Raw genomic sequence first — 22,783 nt, forward strand, 5'->3', positions numbered from 1 at the left:
GTCTTCCTTCTCTCAAAGGGTCATGGCCTCAATTGTTGTAATTTGAACATATTAAATGTAATTAAATCTATTTTAAGTCATTCACAATGAGTGAAAGGTGTAATTTCGAAAAAGATGAAGTAATGAAGTTTCATGTAACACTTTCACCATTTTCCGTTAGTCAGCCAAATAGACAGACCTGTCCTCTAACTGTTTGCATTGGTCACTCGAAAAGAACCACTACGTTTACACCCTACACAGGGGCGGATGCAACAAATGGTTTAAAGCAGGGGCGTCAAACTCCTGGAGGGCCGCAGCCCTGCACACTTTAGTTCCAATCCTGCTTTAATACACTTAAAACAAGGTTTAAAACAAGCCCGAAGGACTCAATTACTTTGATCAGGTGTATTTAACTAGAGTTAAAGCTAAACTGTGCAGAGCTGTGGCCCTCCAGGAATTAAGTTTCACACCTATGGTTTAAAAAATTCTGTCAATTACTCACCCTCATGACGTTCAAAACCCCTAAAACCTTCAGAAGAAAAATTAAGATTTTGAATCTGAGTTTAAATAGTTTAACTGAACAAGTCATGCTTGCTTTCACATTTTATAACCTCACAGTAAATAACCCCTGAAAACTTGCTCATCTTCAGAAGACAAGTCAAGATTAAGAATCTGAGCGCTCTCTGATTCTCCATAACAGTCCCGACTTGTTCGTTGTACAGGAAGGTACAAAAAACATCCTCAAAACAGATCATATGCATATTTTTAAGCACACATAAAACAAAAATAATTAATTTATTCAAGTTTCTTCTCAGTGTCAGTATAGGGTGCATGTTTCATGTGCGCACAAATGTTTTCTCATGGTAGCTTGATAATATTCAGATTGAAGTACTGAAGGTATATGGTATTAACTATTAAAAATCTTAATAATATTTATGTATTATCAAAAATAGTAAAGTTGATATTATTAAGAATAGAAATGTATTAATAAGTATAAAAAATGCTAATAAAAGTCACGTTTTCAAACTTTTCAAGGTTACAAGTTGTTGGAAGGAAGATCAAGATCTCATAATGCAATTCAAAAACAAATAAACTTGGAATAATAATAATAAAAACAAATCACAAAATATGAAAAATCTACCAATTAACAGATACATTGTACAGTGTATGCCAATAAACCATCTACTTTTTGATTATTTAATCATTATTTTTGAATTAGTTTGAGTCATGCTTGCTTTCACATTTATAACCTCATGTTAAATAACCCCTGAAAACTTGCTCATCTTCTGAAGACAAATTAGGATTAAGAATCTGAGCGCTCTCTGATTTTCCATAACCGTCCCGACTTGTTCAATGTACAGAAAAGTACCAAAAAATATTCTCAAAACAGATCATATGCATAATTTGTCCAAACAAAACACTCTTCAGTGTCAGTATAGGGTGCACGTTTTATGTGCGCACAAAGTTTTTGTAGTAGCTTGATAATATTCAGATTGAACCACTGAAGGCATATGGTTTTAACTATTAAAAATGTTAATAATAGTTATGTATTATTAATAAAAGTAAAGTTAATAATATTATTAATAATAAAAAATGTATTAAATATTAAAAATGTTAACAAAAGTCACTTTTTAAAACTTTTCGAGGTTACAAGCTGTTGGAAGGAAGATCAAGATCCCATAATGCAATTCAAAAACATAAATAAACATGAAATAATAATAATAAAAACAAATCATAAAATATAAAAAAATACCAATTTACAGACACATTTTACAGTGTAGGCCAATAAACCATCTACTTTTTAATTATTTGATAATTATTTTTAACTGCACTAGTTTGAGTGATGCTTGCTTTCACATTTACAACCCTTAAAACTTGCTCAACTTCAGAAGACAAATTAATATTAAGAATCTGAGCGCTCTCTCATTCTTCATAACCGTCTCCATAACACTTTTCAAAGTTAAAAACTGCTGGTAGGAAGAAGTCCACATATTTTATTATTATTTTGTCCACATACAAAAAAATATATATATATTTATTCAACATTTTCTTCTCCTCAGTGTCAGTATAGGGTGCACATTTTTATGTCCAGACAAAAATTTTGACAAAAGCTTGAGAATATTCAGATTGAACCACTGAAGGCATATGGCAGGGGTGGCCAACCCTGTTCCTGGAGAGCCACCTTCCTGCAGATTTCAGTTGCTACCCATATCAAACACACCTGAACCAATTAATTAGGACCTGAACACCACGTGATAATTACAGGCAGGTGTGTTTGATATGGGTTGCTACTGAAATCTGCAGGAAGGTGGCTCTCCAGGAACAGGGTTGGCCACCCCTGCCATTTGGTATGTTTTGAGAATGTTTTATTGTTGTTTTTGTGGACAACGAATTGGCACTATTGCTGTTTACAGAGGATCAGAGAGCTCTCAGATTTCAACTAAAATACTTAAACACTTTCTTGAAAGAAAGTCTCAGGGGTTGGAAATGAAATGAAAGTGTGTAATTAATAAAACTTTTTTAATTTTTAGGTGAACTAGCCCTTCAATCTAAACTAAAGCATTTTAGCATTTATTTAGCCCCTTTAAATGTGCATCATTCAGTATATTTTTATCAGGAAGAAGACTATCTGTTTAAAGCCTGTAGCTGATGTTTTTTTATGTACTGTAATTTTAACACATGAGAGCAATGTGATTAATAGCTGTGTGTTTGACAGGTGTTAGCGGTGTGTGTGATTCATTGGGAGAGAGTGCGGGGATGCCGTTCCTCCGTCTTCCTGTTCTTCTTCTGGCTGTTGGGTGTGCTCTGCTCCATTATTCCACTTCACGCAAAGGTCCAGCTGGCTGTGGAGCAGGTGAGAGAAGTGACAAGATCCCCAATCCTGGGAATTCAGCTTCACAGTACATTCACAAAACCCTGGACTAACCCTGCACGTGTGTTTGTATTAACACATGGATGATACACAGGTACACGCATGAAAACGTTCATGGGCTCAAGCATACGGTCAAACGGATGCACATTGCAGCGAACCTGTGTGCACAAACACGCAGTAACTCAGCATTCCAGCAGTTTCTACTTTAAGCTCTGTTGATTTTCTCCATGTTTGGATTTGGTTTGTCACATTCATACCATGAGTTCAGGTGAAGTCCTTGTAGGTGTTACTTTTAAGTGCATGTCAGAAAGTGTTTAAATCTGACATTTTCCCCAATTGGTGCTTACGGTATTTGGAAGTACAATATGAGTGGTTTTCATTTTGCAGAAAGACACAATTTAACTAAAATTATCAAATTTATTTTGTCAATAGTAAAACATTTCAGTCATTATGTTTGCTTCCAATTTAAACATACAATTGACAGGGTTTATCTGAATAAGAAGCGGTGTGAATATTATCAAAAGTATGTCATTAACCAAGCTAAAGTATGTTTTAAGCTACTTCACGAGCCTCATAAACAATAACACGGCTAGCAAGAATGCACTTTCAACAAATTTAGAAATAAAACTGGGCAGTTCTCAACCATATCATGCAAAAATGGGTCAAAACATAAAGACAGATAAGCATATTTCCCATTGGCATGTTGACTTTATGCTTGGATAAGAGTGGGAAGACGTTTTGACTGACCTACATTTTGACCACTGAAACCGCTCTGGCCTTGTTTTTGTATTTTGTGGTGTGGTTAAGAATGAAGCCTCCATCCTGGCAAGGGGCTCCATAGCCAAACGGATGTTTACTACAGATCAGTCTCAACATGACTTGTGCTACAATCTCTTACTCAGGACTCTGAAAGATTCAGTTAGTATCTACGATATGTTCAGAAATGCATGAGCAGAAAATGAACAGCACATGTGAAGTGTTTGTAAATATAGCTACTTTTGGCTCCGCACCAACAAAAAGTGGCCGGAGGCTTGAACAGCAGCAGTCTATGGGTTTCCAGATTGTAGCGTGACTTGAGGCCTTTTATGACTCTTTTCATACGTAATTCATTTATATAAAGCAGGCCATTAAAGAGTTTGGTTTTCACCATGATTTGCCTTAACTGTTCAAAATAAGCTTTACTGTGCTGTTAATGCTCGTGCACACCCATGTCTCTGACATTAAGAAGGGGCGCTGCAGTACTGCACCATTTCTAATAGAATAAACAACAGATCGTTTGTTATTTGGGGCATGACATCCCTTACAAAAAAATAAGATTATTCAAGTAAACTATCAGAATACTTATTTTAAATAAAGTATACATAGGGGGGGAGCAGGGACAAAAGTACAATTAAAGCCTCCATCCTTTATACAAACAAACCAATTCTTTACATTTATAATAATTCCATACATTTATATTTCTGGACACTCAAAACCCTTTACACATTGGGGGAATCTCCTCATCCATCACCAGTGTGCAGCATCCACCTGGTTGACACGACGGCAGCCAAATTGTGCCAGACCGCACACCACACACCAGCTGATTGGTGGAGAGGAGACAGAGTGATCAAGGCAATTATGATACGGGGATGGTTAGGAGGCCATGATGGATAGATGCCAGTAGGCAAATTTGCCCAAAATGTCAGGGTTAAAACCCCTACTCTTTTTCGAAGAACATCCTGGGATTTTTAATGACCACATAGAGTCAGGACTTCTGTTTAACCTCACATTCACAAGACAAAGCTCACTGAGCAGTAAAGAGTCCCCTTCACTATACAGGGGTGTTAGGACCCACACAGACCGCAGGTTGAGGGCCTCCTGCTGCCCTCACTAACACAACTTCCTGCAGCAACCTAGTTTTCCCATGTGGTCTACCATCCAGGTATTGACCAGGCGCAGCCCTGCTTAGCTTCAAGGGGTGACCATGTGAGCGTTGCAGAGAGTTAGCTGCCGGCCAACTTTTTTAACTGACACGTTCTATCATTATTAGGTGCCATTTTGAATTAATGTTCAATTCACTTGTTACTGTTTATTTGTAAAGCGATTTTACAATGTAGATTGTGTCAAAGCAGCTTAACATAGAAGTTCTAGTAAATTGAAACTGTGTCAGTGCAGTTTTCAGAGTTCAGGTTCAGTTTAGTTCAGTTCAGTGTGGTTAGATTTCACTGCTGAAACCTTGTAGAGCTAATCCATTTATGCACATCTCCAAAAGTCCCAAACCAAGCAAGACAGTGACAATGGAAAGGCACAAAACTTTACCAATTGACGAAAGTGAAGGGAAAAACCTAGAGAGAAACCAGATTCAGTTGAGCAACTTGAAAATAATTTCACTTTAAACACTAATGGTACACTGTTACGTTTGACCTGTAAGTAAAGACAAAAGTAACACATGGGTGGGTCAAAAGTAACAAAAATATCAGTGACAAAAGTAAATTTTACTTCCGTCTAAGCAGGAACTCTTGCCATTTATACCCAATGTACTTTTAAACTGAAATATCAGAGCAAAGTAAACCTATACTTGTTAATTGACGTGTACAGTACTTAGATGTGTAATTGCATGCTCTTAAGTATACTTGGTTTGTTGTTGTTTTTACTGTTTTGATTGATTGGCCTATTAATTTTTTACATATTACATACTCTATCTAGAAAACTAGTTTACCAAGAGTTAAAGAGTCAGACTTGAGATCCAAAGGTTGCAAGTTCAAGTCCCAGCACCATCAGGAATTGTTTGTTTGTGTGTGCAGTATTATTTAAATACCACATGTATTACAAAGGTATACTACTAGTATACTCACTTGTTCACTTGCAGTACAAATGAGAAACCTCATTAGACTAGTCACACTTATAGTTAGGGCTGCACGATATTGGAAAAATCTAACATTGCGAAATGTGTTTTTTTTTTTTTGCAATTTAATTACGATAAAATGCAATTTCACTAGATTTGATGAATAACAATTTAGGAAAGAATTTTTAATTTTAGATTGATTGGGGTGACTGTAGGGGAGTGCATATGCATAATATATAAAAAACAATCTACAAACATAGAGAAATTCAATAAAAAAAGATAACAATTAAATAAACAGTGTTTTATTGTTTTTAGAGGAGTCGATCTGTATTCAGGTATATACTACTTGAATAATCAAATGTAAAACAATACCTCATAGTCTTTGTTTAATAAACAATTTAATCAAATTATTCATTATTAATTTGTCAAAGTTACAAATGGTACAATTTCTTATGCCTGAATGCTTTTAAAACCCTCACACAGTCACAGGCCTCAAAAAGCACTTTCAAAATGGTAAATTATAACCCAGACTCAACATTGCGTATACTCATGATGGGACTTTTGCGAATGATTACATTGCAATATTGATGCTAAAACAATATATTGTGCAGCTCCACTTACGGTAAACTTAAAAGATTACTTTTTTTATACTCAAAGAGGGCCATTCTAGTCCAAAGAGATATTATTACAAGTATGCTAGTACATAGTAAGATGTTAATATGTGAAGTATACTTAAATATTTTACTTATTTTAGTATTTTAATACATATAAGTATACTTAATTCAATTCATTTGAAGTATACCTTTTTTATGAGGGATACTTGAATGTCCATCAACATTGTGTGCTCTAGAAAATTCCATAGGAACAGAGTGTTCAGGGTGTAAACAGCGTGTTGGGAAGTCTGTGGATCAGGACTGTAATAACATCACAAAAGCAGTATGGGAAATCCCTGGTTTTGGTGCACATTTAAATTGGAAACTCACTCTCTCTCCTCTGTGTGGGATCTGCTGATTCTGGTGTCTATGCTTTTCAGGGTCTCTCTCCGGATATTGTGCGGTACTTGGCCTTTTTCTCCTACTTCGCCTTGCAGTTGGCCCAACTCTTCCTCAGCTGTTTTGCAGACCAGGCACCCTTAGGCAAAGCCGTCCACAAGGTACGGATGGAGCAAGCTGTTCCTCAAACTAAAATAATCACAAACAAACCCTGTGGTGTTTACTTGCATCTTTATGTAATATAGAACCCAACCCCTCCATTTTCAAGAGACTTATGGTAATGGCGGTAGCACATCCAGCTACTGCCTCCCGCAAGTATGTAGTGCTTAGATATTAGCCGAGCTGACGATTGACTAAAAGAGCTGTTTTCCGGCAGTCCCTTTGACTCATCTACATGGACACCCTGTGGTCCTCCTTCCCGGATAATGATACCTCCTGTTTTAAGCTAAATTCTTGACTCATTCTGCCCACTGTTTGGTTGTTATGTGTGCAAATTACACACACAGCACAGAGGAGAGCAACACGCAACCTAATCTTCAGATCTCTCAGGAGATAGTGGTCCATCTGACTCGTCTTTGCAAAGAGAAAAACAAGGAAACAAGCTAAGTAAGGAATTAGTGTGTTTGTGATGAGGTCGTAGCCACAGACGTCTGTGCCACACCCCTTGATCCCCTCCTGGCTCAGTCACTTCCTGTGTAGGGTTATTCGCAGCGTCCTGAAGAGTGAGACCTCCGGTGAGGAGGCGGGAGAGAGAGAGTAAGTGTTTGGGTGGATAGCTGTACGGGCAAGGGGGCAGCATTGAGGTCAGCAGTGGGTGGAAGTGTGTTACTGTGGCACATAAGGCACACAAACACGCACAGATAGAGGTCTACCACTCTTACTCACAAACGCTTTCACACTGTTTCTCTGTTTACTCTCAGCTCGATGTTGCCAAATATGATTTCTAGCCACTGCTTTCTCCATCCAAGAGAGCAAAACTGTGAAGGCCCTCTTTCTAAAACTGATTGTTGACATTTTCACATTTGGTTATTTATGGTTTTAATATTAGAACTGTTTGGGACGAGCCTTGTTATAGCTGATGATATAATTGCACCTGTATCGTGGATTAAAGGGGTAGTTCACCTAAAACTGAAACTTCTCTCATCATCTTTTACTTGTTCCAAACCTGTTTGTCTTTCTGTCTTCTGTTAAACACAAAAGAAGACATTTTGAAGAAAACTTGAAACCATTGAATTTCATAATATTTGTTTTCAGGTACAGGGTTTCAGCTTTCAACATAATTTCAAGAGTTCACACTTATCTAATGATTGATTATAAAGCTTGTTTGGCATGCTGTCCCGGGAGAGAGCCCTGAGCTCATAAGATCCCAAGCCCGGGGCTCCCTCCCGTTTGCAAGGTGAGAGGGGAGTTTAAGCTCAGGTAGATCTCGAGAACTCCCCTGCTGTTTGAAGCTTGTGTGCAATTAGGGATTGTTATAAAGATATAACTACTTACTAGGAGCATGTCTATGGTGCAGATTTGGATTAGTCAATTAACTTAAGTTGCATGTTTTTGACCAGTGGGAGCAACCCAGGCAACTCAGGGGAAACCCACGGGGAGAATGTGTAAACTCCACACAGAAATGTCAGCTGGCTTGGTAAAGACTAGAACCAGTGACGTTCTTGCTGTGAGGCAGCAGTGCTAACCACTGGGCCACCGTGCCACCCATCTAGGAAAGGAGGTGGATTAGGGTTGGAAGGGGGGATTCTTCAAAACGAAGATGGCGGTTATATGGAACTTAGGGTATTTATAGTGAGTTAGGAATCGTCTGATTGGTGAATCATAAATTGGATATTGCGGGACCAGCCGCAAGCAATCATAAACATGTGATCCTCTCGAAATTAGTTTATAAATAAACTTCACATCTTCTTCGGTGTTCAACAGAATAAAGAAACTTTAAAATTAAAAAGTTTATTTATAAACTAATTTTGAGAGGATCACGTGCTTATTATTGCTTAAATTATTAAATTTATGATTCACCAATCAGACGATTCCTAGGTCTCCATAAATAAACTAAGTTCCATACCTTAATCATCTTCATTTTGAAGAATCCCCCCTTCCTCCTCCTCCTCCTTTCCTAGATTGGCAGCCAGTTGGTTAGCACTGTTGCCCCAAAGCAAAAACATCATTGGTTCTTGTCCTTATCAGGCCAATCGACCTTTCTGGGTGGAGTTTTACATGTTCTTCCTGTGCTTGCGTGGGTTTCTCTCGGTTTCCTCTCATCATCCAAAAAAACAAAACAAAACATACAACTTAAGATAATTGACTAATTCAAATTGGCACTATAGACATGCTCCTAGTAAGTAGTTATATCTTAATAACAATCCCTAATTGCTCACTATCTTCAAACAGCTGGGGAGTTCTCGAGATCTACCTGTACTCAAACTCCCCTCTCGCCCTGCAAACTGGAGGGAGCCTAGGGCTCGAGGATTCTATAAGCTCAGGGCTCTCTCTTGGGACAGCATGCCAAAGATATATCATAATCAATCATCAGCTAAGTGTTAACTCTTGAAATAAAGGTGTGGATCCACTTGAGGGTTGGTTTCAGTAAAGACACTGCTAGGGATCAGTATTGTCTAATAAATGTGACTTTTTAACTATTTAGTGGTACTTATGCAAAGACTAATGGGGTCGCTAATATTTATATATTTTTGGCTAAATCTTGTGTTAACTTGATTTGATCCTTTTCTTAGAATGCATGTCCTGTTCAAGATGCGTCCTTCTTGTCCAAGATCCTCTTCTGGTGGTTCAGCGGGTAGGCAATTAAAATGATTTTGAATACTATTTTCAATTTATGGAAGTGCAACAATACTTGGTCCAGTGAAAGTAATACATATTCAGTCTGTATTTTCTGTGCTTCCAGGTTAATATTTAAAGGATACCGTTCTCCTCTGCAAGCAGAAGATTTGTGGAGCCTGAGAGAAGAAGATACTTCTGAGAGGATCATTTCTGACCTGGAGGAAGAATGGACAGCAAAGCGCACCAAACTACAGCAGTAAGTTCCATTGAAGTTTTTCCAGACATGACATTTGGAGGCACGTGTACATTTATGGTGTTTGTTAATGTCGCCGTGCATCTGCTGCTTTGATCAATGCATTCACATTTCCATCTGAAAGAGACAGATGTCAAATAAGTCAAACAGGAGCCCTGCTACTTACATGGTCGAGACAGGAGAATGGTGTCAATTGGTTGGCTTGTTAACACTTTTCTGCTTTGAACACACAGTCCTCTGAAATCCTCTTTTAAGGCCTCACATGTCAGAGATCCCATGCATTTTACAATTTGTGGAAACTTGCATTGTGCCGCAGGATGTTTTAATGTCATTCTGTTTTCAATTAAAACTTACGAAGAGGGATTAAAAAAGCTTAACGATGACATTTAGGCTTTACCAATGTCTTATGCACATGTCCAGCGTTTGCTTTTTCTCCATCTGCAGGCAGGAGAACCACATGAGCACCAGTGCTGCTTTGGGATCTCGTCTACCAGACCAAGCCCAACTGCTCAGGAAGATTCAGAAGGAGCAGAGTTCGGGATTTTGCCTCTTAAGAACACTTGCGCGCAGCTTCGGACCATATTTCCTAACAGGCACCCTGTGCCTTATAGTCCACGATGTCTTCATGTTTTCAGTTCCACAAGTTCTAAGGTGAGAAATTCAAAGGTGATTTAATGAGTCACCTTGGCCTCATCCTTAGTTTAAGTTCATAAACTTTGGCTTTTTGGTATATCTAGAGTAAGTCAGACCTTGGGTCATGTTTATGTGAAGATCTGCCTTCAGATAAACACAGATGGCCCCTCTGTGCTTTTTAAGACAGCTCGCTGGGTTATCAAAATATTTTTAGAATAGACATCTTACGGTTCACAATATCTTGGGATAAAAACAGGAAGTGGCAGTGTGCGGCAGGTGCTTGAGTCAGAGACGCCATACCAGCCAGACAGAGATCATGCTGTTTATGCCCAGAGAGAAGCAATTATGGCTTCAAGTCTGAAAGCATGAGAGAGCGAGAGATGACCACAGCGCTCTGTCCGCCGTAGACGTGTTAGCTTCAGGGAGGGTAGAGGAACACTGTCGGGGTTGTGGTTACTATAGGAAAGCAGCCAGCTAAATGGGAGGTTCAGTCAGCTACCAGCAAACTGCAGGGAGATCCAAACTGTAGCAAGTAGATGTATTGTACTGGGCTATAGCGTCAAAAAAAAGGTGGACTTTGGTGGGAGCTGTGAAAACATTCATGGTCACAGTAACCAAGGTAGGCTTTGTAGCATTTGGTCAGCATTCAGCAAAACATTTATCCAGTTGAACATGCTACTTCTTGTTAGGTTCAACAAATCGACCGTTCTTCATTTGAAAACATTTTCAAAGAAAGTTGTGGGTTTAAGCGCTACTGTAAACCTTGAGCTTAACCACAATGGTTGGATGTGGTCTGTTATAGAGGAATCTAGCCAAATGGTTAGTTACATCAGTAATCAGCTAATTCCTTTGTAATGAATCACACTTTCATTTACACCTTGTTCTTTTTAAAGTCTGTTATTAGGCTTTATGAAGGATGAGGACACACCCCTGTGGAAGGGCTATTTCTACGCCACACTTATGTTCCTCCTGTCCTGCCTTCAGTCTGTTTTCAACCACCAATACACATACACCTGCTTTACTGTGGGCATGAGGGTCAAAACAGCTGTCATGGGTCTAGTCTACAGAAAGGTAGGTCCTCTCATCTGCACAAAACCTGGTTTGAGTATATTGTTTTTTTAATGGTGCATGGGTTTTAAGTAATGGGAGTATTTTTTTTGCTTTCAGGGTAATTACACATTATAAAAATGTATGTATTTTTAACATTTGTATAATGTTGTAAATAAACTATAGGCGGGCATAGATTTTTTTAAAATCTAGATTAATCTCACTGTATTCTTGGAATTAATCTAGAAAAAATTGCTCATTTGAATTCTGCTGAAGGCATTCAGAATATGTGTGCTACCCAAATGACTAAAAGAAAGTCTTTGAGAACGGGTGGCGCATGGGGGCTCATCTATTGTTTCCAAAATGCATCACAAACTGCTTGAGAAACTGTTCTACTATGATAACTGGTGATGAAAATAAATGATGTTCAAAAAGATGTACTTGTTTTTACAAACTGTTTAATCAGTTAAACATGAATTTTGAAAAGCTCGAAACAGCGATTTTTAAGCACTTTAATCCGACTAAAGTCATAACTGAACTAAACAGAAATGGAATTAAGATGTGGAGTATGCAGATATTAGTGGCATTATTGAAATAAACACCACAATCAAACTGTTACCGGCATGTAGGACTTTTCGCCATATTTTCCAACAAGATCCACACACGCGGCTGTCAGTAAAGGACCGCACACCACACACACACATACATCGAGAAATACGAAAGTTTTTTTCTTTCCATTCGGTGTACGTTAGTAAATTTTATAACACTCTCACCAGTCCTTACTCCTTATTTGCTTCTAATACCCTAGTTTGTCACGGGGGCATGAATGTAATGTTCATAAGTTAAGGTAAAACTGCTGAACTGCAGTTAGTCACCCAAAATTACAGGACACTCTTACATGAAACCACTTCACGGAAACACTTTAATTATATTATTGTCTATTAAGGCAAATAACTAGATTACAGATGTTCATGTAAGCGTAGTCAGTAGTGTCTTTGAGGTAAGTGAAAGATCTAGAAGGTCATGCTGCTGATTTGATTCAGAAAGGCACTTTTTTGTCAGATGCTCACCGGTTTGACTTACATTCACCGTCATTCATTTCAAAAAGCACCCAGTCTATTTTTAAATTTCGTATATGTTTTACTCGAACACATAAACTCTACAGGAGCCTGTTAGATGTGGAGCTAACATTAATCAGATTCACTTTAGTGAACTGCATCCATGTTAGCTTGTCACGTTTGATGTGGTCATATTAAAGTAGGAATACACACAGGTTTGAAGACTCGTTCTTGCCACCCACAGTGCAATTCTGCCAGGTATACATCCATGCTAAAATATCAAGGTGAAAGACATCAAAGCTTGCGTAGTATAGACCCAGCTCCCGACATTGAGAATAGATTAACGGTTATTTTTTTTTCGCCAGATAAGAGTCTCGCGTTAACGCAGCAAGTTAACGCCGATAACAGCCCACCACTAAAATAAACATTCATTTCCATGATTTTATGGACCAAACAGGCTCAATGTAAAGATTAAGAAGGTGTCTGTTTTTGCGCATAATGTTGTTAGACTAACGAAACTATAATGTTGTGTTTAAACTTTCAAGCAAAACAATTTTAATCAGTGCTTTTGTCTCTGCATTCTTGTTTTTCCTCAGTCTCTTGTTATGAACAGTTCAGCGCGCAGAACCTGCACAGTAGGTGAGATAGTCAATCTGGTGTCTGCCGATACACAGAAGCTGATGGATTTTGTGGTGTATTTCAATGCAGTGTGGCTGGCACCCATTGAGGTCACACTCTGTCTCTTTTTTCTTTGGCAGGTGAGGGCTCATTTATTTGCTATTATAATATCTCAGTATTTGGGAACGTGGCTGAATATTTGTTTTAGCTTTCCAATAAAAATAAGCAAGACTTTTCTTATTTGACTTATTTCAGCATTTGGGACCCTCAGCACTTGCGGGCATTGCCACAGTGATTTTCATTTTCCCTCTGAACGGATTTATTGCAAGAAAGAGAAGCAAGCTCCAGGTATTGCATTGTTTTAAATTAGGATATTTGTGTTCTCACTTAGGTTTTGTTTTTCATCATCTGAAACATTTGAAATCCCCCAATTGCAATTTAAAAATTTTCCTCTACATCATAGGTCTCAAACTCTATTCCTGGAGAGTCTCAGCTCTGCACAGTTTTGCTCCAACCCTGATCAAACACAGTTAATCCAACTGGTTAAGGTGTTCAAGACTACAAGAGACTATTAAGCAGGTGTGATTTGGAGGTGGTTGGAGAAAAACTGCTGAAAAACAGCTGTGGCCCTCCAGGAATTGAGTTTGAGACCACTGCTCTACATGCTCCTTAAAGCATGTAATGTAAAGCAAGAAGAGTTCAATTCAAATTCAAGTAATCCAACCTGTCACTTTAAAGGCATCAGGTTACCTTACTTTTTAAAATAAAGTAACTAATTGCTTTTTACAATATTAGTGCTACTAATAAAATAGGTGGATTAGCAATAGAGGGATGACTAATTTTGAATGAGACTCTCAATAAAGGTAAAGAAAAAATCTATATTAATCCAAAACCTGAGACTATAGTGGAGCGCTATAAATGAGCTCTAACATAAGTCACCATGAAGGGTCCACAGCTGGTTTAGATAGTGAAGTGAGCCCAGCGTGGGTGTGCGGGTTGGATTCAAGCTTCTTTTTCTCCTTTGAAGTTTCCCCATGTTTCCTCCAAAGCAAAGCAACCACAATGCTCACAAATGGCAATAAAAGTTTGAAAATTTTCGTTTCAGAAAACAACAGACATTTGGCATGCCACTGATTGAGTCGATCTCTCATAGCAATTGTTTTCTAGAATATTTTAACATGCTGTTAGGAATTTATTGCCGTCTTCAGTGTGAATGAAAGTCTAGCTTAGACCAGTGGAAATTGCTCAACCCAATTCAACCCTGTTCAACATTAAACCATTGTGTTTGTTCAGCTAACAATTTAAATAATTGTCATTGAGTATTTTATGACAGAATTTTTTTTGTGTGTGTGGACCAACCATGGAAGAAAATGCAATTTAGTGGTGCCATGTCAATGCAAGCAATGTTTTGATGACTTTCTGTTCATTCCACAGGAGATACAAATGAAGTACATGGATGGACGAGTCAAGCTAATGAATGAGATTCTCAATGGCATCAAGATTTTGAAGTTCTATGCCTGGGAAAAGGCTTTTCTGGAGCAGGTCTTAGGATACAGAGAAAAGGAGCTTAAAACTTTGAAGAAATCACAGATCTTATACTCTGTGTCTCTTGCCTCCTTTAACTCGTCATCCTTTCTGGTAAGAAAATGGAGATTTTTTAAAACTCTGTCAGGGATATGTTGTAGTATTTGGATAAGACTAGAAATGGACTCAAGTCTGGCTTCAAGTCAATGGCCCAATCCCAATTCTATTTTTGTACCCCTACCCTAACCCTTGGCCCTTGAAACAAAGTGTAAAGGGGAAGAGCTGTACCCCTAAGAAACGGGACACCTGCACACGTCATCAAATGTCATTGTGAGCTTTTGCTTCATATAAGATTGACGATAGCGATTGCTGTAGTTATTCCAGTTGTCTTTTTTTGGTATTTATATTCAGGAAATCACTGAAGGCATATATTATGTTATCATAACGGGGCAATAAGTTCATAACTGTACTGTGCATTTACACTCTGGCCATATTCATCTCTGTAAACACACCAAAAACAACAGTAACAGTATAGCAGACACTGTGAAAAGCTCATTCCCGACCACTAGACTTTTCTGACAGGGGAATCGAGTGGCATCGAGTGACATATGTGAAAGTAGGTTGAAGGATTACTACACAGAATTTATTATTAGGGATTACAGATAGCGGTTTTTATTTTTTAAAGCATGACAGTAAAAAAACAAACGCAGTTATGAATGTATTAAAACATGTTCTTGTCTGTTGTAAAAATTTGTAATAAAGACAAAAAATACTATCTCCTGACTTCCCGGTAAAGCTGTGCTGCCGTTGTTGCTGGTGTATTTTGGGAAATTTTGGTACCCCTTGGTGTCGAGTGTGGTCCTGAAAAATCTCCCTTTTCGAGGGGTATCCAGCCCTTCCCCTTCCAGCTAAAGAGAATTGGGACACCCCTACCTCTTTCCTGTGAACGTGCAAAACGTGTGGTAAAGGGAAGGCCTAAGTGGTAGAATTGGGATTGGGCAAATATTTTTTATGACAAGTAAAGACCAGCTCATTCGAGTCCAAAATGCTTCGGAAAAATATGGTCTTGAAATTGACACTGATCTCTAGTTGTAAATCTAGAACACCAAAACTGTCACCAGCTTTCATGAGGAATTTGGAAAGAAACTAAAACTATATCACATTATATAAGCATAGATAAACAGATGACAAAAAAGAATGTGCTTTCCTTCCTTTTCAGATTGCGTTTGCCATGTTTGGTGTCTATGTGCTCATTGATGATAAGAATGTCTTGGATGCTCAAAAAATCTTTGTTTCAATGGCTCTCATCAACATACTGAAAACTCCTCTAAGCCAGCTTCCATTTGCCATGAGCACGACCATGCAGGTGAGAATGACCTGAGCTGTAACATCATTATATTATGCCCATTTATTAATTTATTATTTTAGGATTCTAGTAGATATATTTAGAGATGTTTTCTTGTGCTGTAGGCTCTTGTTTCCTTAAAGCGCCTGGGAAAATTTCTGTGTCAAGATGAACTCAAACCAGACAACGTGGCAAGAGAATCCTTCAAATCTGGTGAGAGCTCATTTGTTGACAAACATGATTGTGTGAAAGACATGTAGGTCTAAAAACAGACTCTATTCTGTTTGTGCATTGTGAGGCTGCCCCTCACTTCCGACTGTCAGTAGAAATATGAGTGAGTGTGAGATTAACAGCAGTTTGATAATAGCTTCCAAATTTCACAGTTAGATGGTAGTGATGCCTCACTTCCCCTCACTGGGAAAAACAATGATCTTTGAAAACACTGGATGTCCTACATAAGAATGCAGTGTAGCCTACATAAACCTTCATTCGACTTATTTATGTACGCTATTTTCATTTATCATTTTCAGAACACATTGTTCTTTGTAACCAACCCTAACATCTCAGGGAATAGGCTTCTGAGCTTTTTTTTTTATCTCATTTTATTTTACTTGTGAATTAGCGAACGTGGGTGTGTTGCATTCATCAAAGGTGTTTTGGATAGCTTAAAGAAAATGATTATTGTGAAGATGATGCAAATTAGACTGTGTAATTAAACTGAGACTTTAATTCCACAAGCTGCAAAAGAAATCTGCTTTCCCAAAAGAAATCTCTGTAATTTCAACTGTGCTTTTCTCCTGAACAATTTGTGTTTGTAGATAGATGTGTGCAGATACTGTATGCTGCCTGCATAAATTGCATGTTATGGTTGGTGATAAAGGCATGCTATAACATTATTTACTTTGGTCTTTAATCGTTCCTCTTTACTTGTTAGATGTGGATGGTGTCGTGTTTGATAATGGAACCTTTAGCTGGTCTAAGGATGGACCCCCATGTTTAAAAAGGTATTATTATCCGGAAAGTTTCCACAAAGCACCTGAATAGACATTCAGCCAACTTGTGTCCAACTCTCATCAACTTTCCCCCTGACTTACTCCCTTTGTGTGAGCAGGATCAGTGTTAAAGTTCCCTGTGGCTCACTGGTTGCTGTTGTCGGCCATGTTGGCAGTGGAAAATCCTCGCTGCTTTCTGCCATGCTTGGGGAGACTGAAAAAAGAAGCGGGACTGTCTCAGTCAAGGTTGTTAAACAAATTAATCATAACTTATAACGTCCTAATGACTTTGAAAGGCATGTCATGATTGTACAGTAGATTACCTTAATGACATTCTTGTTTTAAAATATTATATATATATATATATATATATATATATATATATATATATATATATATATATATATATATATATATATATATATATATATATATATATATATATATATATATATATATATATATATATAATGCAGAGGTGTACTTACATGCAGATGGGGTACAGTGGTCTGACAACAATGGAAATGCATTCAATGTAAATCTGTAAATAAACAAGCCATTTTAACAATTAGAAAAAGTTCCAAAGCAGTAAAATGCTATTTCCATTTTTTCATTATTTAAAAGGGACTAATCACATTCCAAAATTGTATTAGTTGATTTTTTTAATAGTATTTCTTTGCTTTTGTCTATTTAGGGCTCCATTGCCTACGTACCCCAGCAAGCTTGGATCCAAAACGCCAGTCTGCAGGATAACATTCTGTTTGGACGGGAAAAAAAAGAAAGCTGGTACCAGCGAGTGCTGGAGGCCTGTGCCCTGTTGCCAGATCTGGACAATCTACCTGCAGGAGATGCCACTGAGATTGGAGAGAAGGTGAGACACCTATGCTTTACCCAAAGTAGAGTAATGAGCTAAAGTTTTATTATTGACCGATAATGCGGCAAAATACGCAAAATCGAAGATTCCCGGAAATATTGCTTCAGTCACACTAGAAAGTTGTGTACCTGGCTATATAGTGAAGAGAAAGTGACACACATTTATCATTTCACTGCCTTCCGAGTAACCTGAGGGTCCGTCCTGAATGGATAGTGAAAATAAAAAGGGATATCAGACCTCATTTTCAGCTAAGTTAAGGGAAATGGCACTAGTTAGCTAGTGTTTTCTTTCCCAAACACACGTTTTATATGCCATTTATTAAACTCAAGTTAATAAACTGATTCTTTCACTATATTAGGCTTGTCACGATACTGAATTTCGGTACTGAAATTAAAAAAAAAAACATAAACTTTCCGTTAACATTTAAGCACTGCTGAGCATGTTCTTAAACACCGCTGATTTGCCATAGTATTCACCAGTGCTCAACGGAAATGACTGTGATTGGCCATAAAGGTTATCAGTTCACCGATCTTCATCGAGTGCCAACACAAACAAGCAATTGACTGATCTTCGCGGTTTTAAAACGCTCCACTGTCCCTGTATTTGTGTTTGCACCTTCACGTCCAATCAGTCATTTCTGTTGAGCACTGGTAAATACTATGGTAAATCAGCGGTTTAATAACACGCTCAGTGGCATTTAAATGTTAGCGGGAAATGGACGTTTTTAAAATTTCAGTACCAGGAAAACACTATTACAGACAACACAAGGGTGTGCTACAGAGAACTGCATTGCTTTATCGCTCACCCGGTGGGGAAGCGTCCCCATTGTGTTTACATGGTGCCATGAACTGAATCCTAGAATGACACTTAAGCTTATTACTCTTAAAGAGATTGTGATTTTGTTTGCCGTCTAATTTGCTTTTAATTGTTTAAATTAAACTCAACTGAATGATATTAAAGAGATGTTTACACCATTTGTGCATTTTGAAATCACTGAAACAGCTAAAGGTTTATAGTCCACAGCATGTTGCTGCAATGTTTACAGTGCTGATCCTATACTACCTGGTTTCTCCTCAACGCAGCTTCACTTTCATTTTTTAAAATGGCAGCCGCGTGAAATAGGCGTATTCGGTTGTATGCAGAAGAATACTTAAGTGAATATAAAAACCTATTTCAGTCATTCAGAGATATAAGTAATCTGCAAGCGAACACATAATTTCTGCTCGGCTCCTGCTAATTCTGAATCTAATGATTTTGCCTGCTCAAATTTTAAATAGTCTGGTTTAGTGTTAGCTATATAGTTCCTGTGAAACCCTCCAGCTCCGCCTCGCTAAATATCATGCCACAAGATTTATAGCTATATGCCTGTTCATGCAGCTGCAGTATACTGTAGATTTTCAGAGCAATCTGTGTATCTATTGGCCGTGACAAGTCTGTTCTTGCTCTGTAGCAGTAGTGTGTAGCAGATAGTCCACTCAAACCAAGTACATCTTTCTTCCATCCCACTTGGAGAGTTTTGATTTAATCATAAGCAAAATTGTTTTGCCAGGGTTTAAATTTGTCTGGAGGACAGAAACAGAGGGTGAGCCTGGCACGTGCTGTTTACAGGAAAGGTGACGTGTATCTGCTTGACGATCCCCTGTCTGCTGTGGATGCACACGTCGGTCAGCACATTTTCAACAAAGTCATTGGGCCCAAAGGCATACTGAGAGACAAGGTGACTAATCTAGCAGGGTTCATTCGACAGGCGGGGTGGGTCATTTTCTTATTTCTCAGCAATTTCAAAATCTAACATTCACATTTTATTTAAAAGACACGAGTTTTGGTAACCCATGGCATGAGCTTCCTGCCTCAGGCAGACTTGATCTTGGTTCTGGTGGATGGGGAGATCAGTGAGAGAGGCTCATATCAAGAACTTCTGAACCGCAATGGTGCTTTTGCTGATTTCATCCACACGTTTGCAAACTCTGAAAGGAAAGAGTGCTTTTCGGAGGCCCTTCAAAGAGGTAATATTGCTACGCTGTGTGATTGTGTGAGGCATTCACCATTAAATAATGGACTTCCTATATAAGTATGAACGCTGGTGTTAAAAGCTGATCTTCTCTGTGTTGCTTTAATGTTAAAAAAACCCATGGAAATAGAATTCTTGATCATTTTTATTTTTAATTCATATACTTGCAGGCTCCAGAAAGTCCGTAAGATTGAGTGTTACTGACTACATGCCGTTTTCCAGGGATCTATCTCAAGAGCAGTTAATCGGGTATGGAATTTTATATTTGCTAATGCATTGCTAACAAACACTTTAATGACATAATTACTTTAAATGATCCAGAAAATTGAAACCAAATCTTATATTTATGCATGATGACTGTGGTCAAAGTTGGGTGACCAGTCTCTGGATTATGACATTGCAAATAGTTTTTAAAACACAAAGTAATCAGATCTGAAAATGATCCTAAAGATGGTCATTATCCGACCCTGAGGAACGCCTCATTGAGTGGGGTTTAGGTCAACTGGTGGTCTAATCATATGCCTTCCTTCACATTTTAAACCATTTGATCTGGGCATTATTATCTTTGACTATGGAATACACTCTAGGTTAGATTTTAAATAATTGTTGCCAAACATATAATATGCCAGAAAAATGTTAATCATTACATTAAAGATCCAACCATAGACTCTTAAGAATTAAATACAAACAGCAAGCATGATTTTTTTGGCCAGGAGGTATGTTTGAGCTTAACCATGGCTCTTATTTTAGACGTTAAACCAAATCTGACTTCAGTGTTACTCTCTATAGTACTAATCACAGTCAGCTGTATCAGTTCTTCACTAAATATCCTAAAAGTGTCAAGACTTAAATGATTTAAACCTCTTTCAGTGGTGACACAAACAGCATTGCTATTGAACCACTACCTGATTCTGATGAAGACCACATCCCAGAGGACCTGGGGAAACTTACGAAGGTTGACAAAGCACGGATAGGCAGAGTAAGATTTATTATCAAATTCTTTTTCTTCTCAAAATATTTTCGTTTTATTTAATCAAATGTTTGACTTTGTCTTCTTTCTGTCCCAAAAGGTCAAACTTGAGATGTACATCGAATACTTCCGTACCATTGGTTTACCTTTAATAATTTCCATAGTATTTCTCTACGCCTTCCAACAAGCAGCATCTCTGTCAAATAATTACTGGTTGAGCTTGTGGGCCGACCAGCCTGTGATCAACGGCACTCAATTAAACACAGATCTGAAATTGGGAGTCTATGGAGCTCTCGGCTTTGCACAAGGTGAGCAAAGTTTTACCGCTTTACCACAAACAACTTCAGTTGATGTAAGTCAGTGTCAGATGTAACTAATTCATCATTTGTTTTATGTAGGAATTTCCATATTTGGTACCACTGTGGCCATCTCATTAGGGTGCATCATTGCCTCTCGTCATCTTCACTTGGACCTTCTGAACAATGTTCTCCACTCACCCATGTCGTTCTTTGAATCCACTCCCAGCGGCAACCTCCTCAATCGTTTTGCTAAAGAGATAGACGCCATAGACAATATGATTCCAGATGGGCTAAAGATGATGCTAAGTTACTTCTTCAAACTCACAGAAGTCTGTATCATTGTGTTGATGGCCACTCCTTTCGCTGCAGTTATCATCCTCCCTATGGTCTTCCTCTATGGTTTCATACAGGTATGCTTGAATCTACATTTGTGGGGGTTTAGACGTCTAATTTCCTAACTGCAAATGCTAGAACGCTCTTGATCCTTTTTGCTGACACCAGCAATACCTGACTCTAGCAGGAATGTTCACGAAAATTTCTCTTTAATTCTTTTCAACCTTGAAGAGTTTCTATGTGGCCACATCCTGCCAGCTGCGGCGGTTGGAGTCAGTGAGTCGCTCTCCCATCTACACGCACTTAAATGAAACCGTGCAAGGCGCCAGTGTCATCCGGGCATTTAATGAGCAGTCACGCTTTATCATGGGTGCCAATCACAAGGTGGATCATAACCAAACTGCTTACTTCCCAAGATTCATAGCCACAAGGTGAGGAACTCATCAAAATTCACTTTATAGCCACATCTGCACTTACAAACAACCACAAAGTAGTCCACCATTCACAAAGTAAGCATTCTTGCATTCAAAAACAGCTAAATGAAGTGCATACAGAATGAAAAAAAAATGTGCTGATGTACTGTAAGACAACTTCTTGTGTTGACACTCACTTATGTGGGATCTTACTGAGCACAATTTTTGATTAACTGAAATTGCATTGCCATTTAACCTCATTCCAGTTTCCGGATGTGTTTTTATGCAGGTGGTTGGGTGTAAATTTGGAGTTTCTGGGTAATGGCATTGTTCTTGCTGCTTCTATTCTGTCTGTGATGGCAAAAGGAACCCTGAGCCCTGGGATGGTCGGACTGGCTGTGTCTCATTCACTTCAGGTGTGAATCATTTCTTCATTCTCTAGGAAGAAGTTGGCATTATAATGTTTATAATTGTTAATGATGTTGTTCAATGCCCTGATGCAGTGTTCTCACCAAACGTGGATGAAGCGTTAAATCGTTAAATCAATGCAAAGATGTGAATATACATCCTGCGGCACAATCTGCGTCATTCACGCTGCCTCATTTGTGCAGAATGTCTGATTTCATCTTTGCATTGACTTAGGGTGCAAATCACTCACGCTTGAAGAATGAAGCGGCACGAGTTGATTGTTTTGTAGAATTGCTCGAGTTGAAAAATCTTCAGCGGACATTTGTGCCACGTTAATCAATCGTGAGCTTGCTATTGTAGGGGAGTGATTATGACGTGGAGCCTGTTGTTGGTGTCCTGAGGTGAAATCCTCTTGCCGACACCAGACAGTTCATCGAAATGGGATTGGCTAAGTTTGAAGCACTGCTGAAAGCCTCAATCACCCAAGTATAGTTTTTGGAGAAGTTGATGAATTTAGAGCTGGGTGCACTTCAGAAAGGATCTAGTGGAATCAGACACGG

At 38.4% G+C, this 22,783-nt stretch overlaps 1 protein-coding gene across 6 annotated transcripts in view; it reads left to right on the forward strand.

The window, feature by feature from the left end:
• abcc6a (ATP binding cassette subfamily C member 6a) overlaps positions 1-22,783 on the forward strand; it is a 57,895-nt gene that overhangs the window by 26,057 nt on the left and 9,055 nt on the right. For all 6 annotated transcript variants that reach the window (XR_015493224.1, XR_015493223.1, XR_015493225.1 and 3 more), the window contains exons 4-25: positions 2,696-2,833; positions 6,709-6,828; positions 9,400-9,461; positions 9,570-9,701; positions 10,143-10,349; positions 11,225-11,402; positions 13,033-13,194; positions 13,310-13,402; positions 14,489-14,692; positions 15,798-15,944; positions 16,049-16,136; positions 16,858-16,927; positions 17,035-17,161; positions 17,610-17,786; positions 19,339-19,506; positions 19,603-19,795; positions 19,971-20,049; positions 20,671-20,779; positions 20,871-21,078; positions 21,169-21,479; positions 21,634-21,833; positions 22,105-22,231. Coding sequence is in view for 2 of the 6 variants with exons in the window: in XM_087256703.1 (XP_087112829.1) it covers positions 2,696-2,833; positions 6,709-6,828; positions 9,400-9,461; positions 9,570-9,701; positions 10,143-10,349; positions 11,225-11,402; positions 13,033-13,194; positions 13,310-13,402; positions 14,489-14,692; positions 15,798-15,944; positions 16,049-16,136; positions 16,858-16,927; positions 17,035-17,161; positions 17,610-17,786; positions 19,339-19,506; positions 19,603-19,795; positions 19,971-20,049; positions 20,671-20,779; positions 20,871-21,078; positions 21,169-21,479; positions 21,634-21,833; positions 22,105-22,231 (3,300 nt within the window). In the remaining 4 variants the exon portion in view is untranslated. The remainder of the gene's footprint in view (positions 1-2,695; positions 2,834-6,708; positions 6,829-9,399; positions 9,462-9,569; positions 9,702-10,142; positions 10,350-11,224; positions 11,403-13,032; positions 13,195-13,309; positions 13,403-14,488; positions 14,693-15,797; positions 15,945-16,048; positions 16,137-16,857; positions 16,928-17,034; positions 17,162-17,609; positions 17,787-19,338; positions 19,507-19,602; positions 19,796-19,970; positions 20,050-20,670; positions 20,780-20,870; positions 21,079-21,168; positions 21,480-21,633; positions 21,834-22,104; positions 22,232-22,783) is intronic.

This window comes from Danio rerio, chromosome 6 (assembly GCF_052040795.2).
Source record: "Danio rerio strain M-AB ecotype USA chromosome 6, GRCz13ab, whole genome shotgun sequence".
NCBI lineage: Eukaryota > Metazoa > Chordata > Actinopteri > Cypriniformes > Danionidae > Danio > Danio rerio.